At 35.8% G+C, this 5104-nt stretch overlaps 1 protein-coding gene across 1 annotated transcript in view; it reads right to left on the reverse strand.

Annotated features, from left to right (window-relative positions):
* The window catches only part of MPP7 (MAGUK p55 scaffold protein 7), a 288725-nt gene that overhangs the window by 111395 nt on the left and 172226 nt on the right, over positions 1-5104 (reverse strand). The window contains exon 6 of the mRNA XM_019654387.1: positions 2490-2621. Coding sequence (XP_019509932.1) covers positions 2490-2621 — 132 coding nt within the window. The remainder of the gene's footprint in view (positions 1-2489; positions 2622-5104) is intronic.

Consider the following 5104-nt stretch of genomic DNA (forward strand, 5'->3'; position numbering starts at 1 on the left):
TAACATACTGGTTTCAAGCCTTTGATGGTTACACATACTACAAATATATTTTCCCATTTGGTAGCTTGCCCTTTCATTTTTTATTAGTATTTTTTGATCAACAAAGGATCCTAATTTTAATGAGCCTAATTAATGTTTTTTTTCCCTTTATGTTTGAAGCTTTTTGTATCCAATAACAGTTTCAAAGGGGAAAAATGAACAGCATCAAGATGATGAAATATCTGAAGGCAGAATGGCTGCAAATTTTTAAGACTTGATGAGAGATAAGAGTTTGAATATTTAGAAAGCCCAAAATATCCTTTAGGAAACAGAAAAAATAAAAAGGAACCCATGCTTAGATACATCATAGTGAAAGTGCAGAATGCCCAAGACATAGATGAGACCTCAAAAACATCCCAGAGAAAAAAGATCATCAGAAAGGAAAGAAAAAATTGGTTGAGAGCTGACTGATGAGCGGCAGCAATGGAAACTAGGAGATAGTTAAAATACCTTGAAAGTGCTTAGAAAAAAACAATAATAGTCAGTCCAGAATCATATATCCAGCAAAAGTATCATTCATGAGTGAGTATGGGAGCCAAGATGAAGTGAACAGGGATCCACTTGAGACAACTTAAAAAAAAAAAAGATAATTCAACAGTCGTTTTTGAAGACACTAGACATCAGACAATGAAGAATAGTGATCACTAAGAGACAGGAAACAAACATCAGTGCTATGACTGCCCCAGTTTACTGCCTAGAGAGAGTTTCCTGGCTGTGTCAGGCGAGAAAGAACCCAGGCAGAGCCCAGTGGCCTCCTTGAGTCGAAAAAACAAAGCTGGGAGTCAAGGCAGGTCAGGGTTTTCTCTGGGAAGAGTATGAAAGAGGAAAGAACTGCACAGAGACAGAGCTCTGGAGATCTACGGGATGTCCCCCTGAGTCCTTAGCCAGGTACTTAGCAAAAGCTGCTTATGAAAATACTACCGGAGAGGATTAGAGCGCTGACTCTTAACCGAGGGCAATTTTACTCCCCCAGAGCCATTTGGCAATATCTAGAGGCATTTTTGGTTTGTCACAATTTGGGCGATGCTACTGACATCTGGTATATAAAGGCCAGGGATACTCCTAAACATCTGACAGCATATAGGACAGTCACCACCACCACCACCACCACCCCAACAAATTATTATTCAGCCCAAAAATGTCAATAGTCCCAAACTTCAGAAACCCTCCATTATAGGTTCCCCCCACTATCCAAAAGCAGAGTATTCCTATGAAAACTTTCATAAGCCAAAATGGCATTAAGCAAAGAAGCAATTAAATTTGTCCAGAAAATATTTTGAGCATTGCCAGACCCAAAAAATAACTATGGAAAATGAAAAAAAGAGAAAATATATTGAAAAAATTATGAAGAGAACATTATTGAGCTATAGGACAACTTCAATGGCATAACATATAACTGGCATCTCCAAAAAAAGGAAGGGTGCTAAAAAAAAAAATCTGGAGAAAATATTACAAACTTGATTTAAAAAAACTCACATGTTCAAGAAGCTCGATGTATCTAACCACAAGGAACATAAAAGAAGTAACAACAAATTGCATAAAACCAGTAAGAAAGAGAAAAACTTAAAGTCATTCAAAGGAAAAAAGTCACACACACACACACACACACACACACACACACACACACACACGGCTTCTACATAAACCCAAAACCAGAAAACTCCTAAAAGAAAATATAGGAAGTAAACGCTCAGACATTACCCTTAGTAATATTTTTACTGATATAACTCCTTGGACAAGGAANCAACTTCTGCTTTCATCATCTATCTCCTTCTGTGACTCTGACCTTCCAACCTCCTGTCACTTTAATAAGAACGCTTGTGTTTAGATTGGATCCACCAGATAATCCAGAATAATCTCCCCATCTCAAGATCCTTAACTAATCATGAAAATCCCCTCTGCTATGTAAAGTAACACATCTACATCTTCTGAAGATTATGACATGACATCATTGGGCATTGGGGCAGGGCACATTATTCTGCTTACCAAAGATCCCTTAACATAATTCAACATTGCATAAATTCTGGTGCTAAAATAAATGGCTACATTTACATTTTGAGATATCAGACACTTGAATAATTTTTCCTCATTCTTTTAAAATAAATCAGCTTTCTAGAAAAGCCATAAATAAGCAATTATTGTTAGTTCCACCATTTACTCTCAAGTCAACTGTGACTGGTGCATGTTATGCTTTCTTTTATAAATGTCAACAAGTCACATTTTTAAAAGTATTGTTATTTATAACCAATAGAATGCCCGTCATTTAATTTGGCTTCGTTTTTCTAAATCATATTTTTTAGACAAGACAGTTCCATTTACATGTATTTTAAGGTTTGAGGACACAGAGAAAGTGTATTTTAAAGAGAGAAATATATGGAACGTCCCTGTCAGATTCGGTGTCATCATGGTATCCACTCATATCTGAGCACAAGACGTAGACCAACACTTACCAGTGGTTCTCTATTTTTGACCAGACGGATGATCTTTACTGAGTCTTCCTCATCGTCAATATCATCAGGCATAGGGGGCAATACAGGATCATAATTCTTCTGAGCCACAGTATCGTGTACTGAGAGCAAAGCCTATCAAAGTCAAAGGTTGGTAAAAGTAATATTAATCAAATACAACAACCCAAACCCATCAAACTATAAAGAAAATCAAAGCAGTGTTATAATTTTGACATAACAATGATAATAAGGCAAATACTTGAAGAAAGGAGCCTCTTACAACAGGGAATATGTAGAACAGCAGAAAGCCGTTCCCCTCAGCTGCCACCCCAAACCCCAATGCCATTAATGTAGGACAAGGATCAGCACAGAATCTCTCTTAGCCTGTATATTTTCTGGTTTATCCTTGTAAGGATGGCAGCTGGGGGCAGGAGTGAGAGGTGTTACTCTTGAAAAGAGGGAGAAAATGAGGTTATAGATTATATTGTCAGTGAGCCAGTGGGAGTCTGAGAAAGCTATATATTTTTTCTTTCCTACTGTTCGCAGAAAACGCAAAAAGAACTGATCAATACAACTGACTAGCTTTCATGCTTTTGCTGTTTTCTCACTTTTCAATTGTTAGTGTAGTAAGTATAAAAACAAAGTATCTCTAGTCATGACTGTTACAGTGGTAAAACTCCACAAAACACTGTCATCCTGTCATTATAGACCAAAGATGAGAAAAACGCAGGAACCCTGACATGTTACTACTCACCATTTTAGGTGAGCAGGTCTAGACTTCTAACTAACTTGTTCCTTAATCAGCAATGCCATGATCCATAAATTACTTTAGCCAGAAGCCTAAATATCAACCTTGAATTCTCTTCTCTCACCTACATTCCCAAGAGCCAATCCATATATCCTGTTAAATCTATTTCCAAAATGTATGCTCTCCAGTCTAGATCAGAGGTTGACAAACTAAGCACATCGTCTTACAAATGAAGCTTTATTGGAACATAGCCATGCTCATTCACTGATGTATTGTTGATGGCTGCTGTCATGCTCCAATGACAACTTTAAGTATAAGCAAGAGACATTTTTACATAAAACCTTAGCAGACCCCTGGTTTAAATCATTGATGCCATCATTTTTTACCTGGAATATTGCAAAAACCTCTAAATGGTCCAACTGCATTCATCTTTGGCTCATTTTCAGATCCATAATTCACAGTGTAGCCAGAGTGATTATTTTAAAACTTGATCAAATCACATAAGTGGCCTGCTAATAACTCTTCTAAAGCTACCCACTGATCTTGTATCGGATGAAGATCAAACTATTGAGCATGTCCTCGTCTTCAATTCCTCTGTAATCATACCTTACACCACTCTCTTCCTTACTCAGATTAAATAACTTTCTCACACAGGCCTGGCCAAAACACCCAATAAAAAAGCAAATTACTTGGTTACTTGATCGTATGTTATAGTATCTTCTTCTTTGCCTTCATACATGATCATAGTTTATAACCATATAAGCATTTTTATATGCATATGTTTAATATTTGGTATCTACTGAAATAGAAGCTCTAAGATGGTAAACAAATGCTGTCTAGTTTTTAAGCGTTTTTACTGACTATGTCATAAAAAATGGTATCTATTTTTTTAATTAAGCTTTTTTATTGACTACAACATATATACAGTAAAGTACACAATTCACAAGCATAGCATGACAAATTTTCAAAAATGAATACTCCCATGTAAACATCCCCCAAACAAGAAATATTGGGTTGCCGGAAAAGTCATGACACATTTTTGCAATGAAAAACCTAGAAAAAATACGTCATGACTTTTCCGATAACCCAATACAACATTATCTGAACCTCAGAAGCCCTCACTTATGCTCCCTTAGTCATCATGCCTTCTAGTCCCCTGAAGGTGGCAGTTCTAATTTAAATACTGCATAAATAGAATTATAAGTGCATATTCATTTTTTCTCTCTGATACTAAGTTGGTGAGATTCATCTGTGCTGTTACTGGTAGCAGCAGCCATTCATTTCTACTGATATGTAGCATTCCAACATATGCATATGTCACAGTTTCTTTACCCACTATGCCCGTTATTGAGGGACATTTAGGTTGTTTTCATTTCTTGAACATCATATATAATGCTTCTATGAATATTTCATGTCTTCTGATGCATATATCTATCTATCTATCTATCTATCTATCTATATATATATATTTGTATGTATGATTTGGTTAAGTATATTTAAGAGAATTTCTAGGTCATGGGTTATAAGTATATTCAACATTAGTAGATAGAAACAAACAATTTTTTAAAGCAGTTGTCCTAATCACACTGCCATCAAAGGTTATGTGAGTTCTAGTTGCATTCCATGATCCCCAACATTTTACATTATTAAAATTTGGCAATTCTGAGTGTGTAGTGGTATCTTCTTGTGGTTAAAATTTCCTTTTTCTTATTGCTAACGATATTGAAAATATTTTCTTATGTTGACTGGGTATGTGTATATCTTCTTTTGTGAGATGTCAGCTCAAGATTCTTGCATGTTTTTCTTTTCTATCTATCTTTTTCTAATTCATTTGTAAGAATTCTTTATAACATACTGGTTTCAAGCCTTT

Source organism: Hipposideros armiger, unplaced genomic scaffold (assembly GCF_001890085.2).
Source record: "Hipposideros armiger isolate ML-2016 unplaced genomic scaffold, ASM189008v1 scaffold_221, whole genome shotgun sequence".
Classification (NCBI taxonomy): Eukaryota; Metazoa; Chordata; class Mammalia; order Chiroptera; family Hipposideridae; genus Hipposideros; species Hipposideros armiger.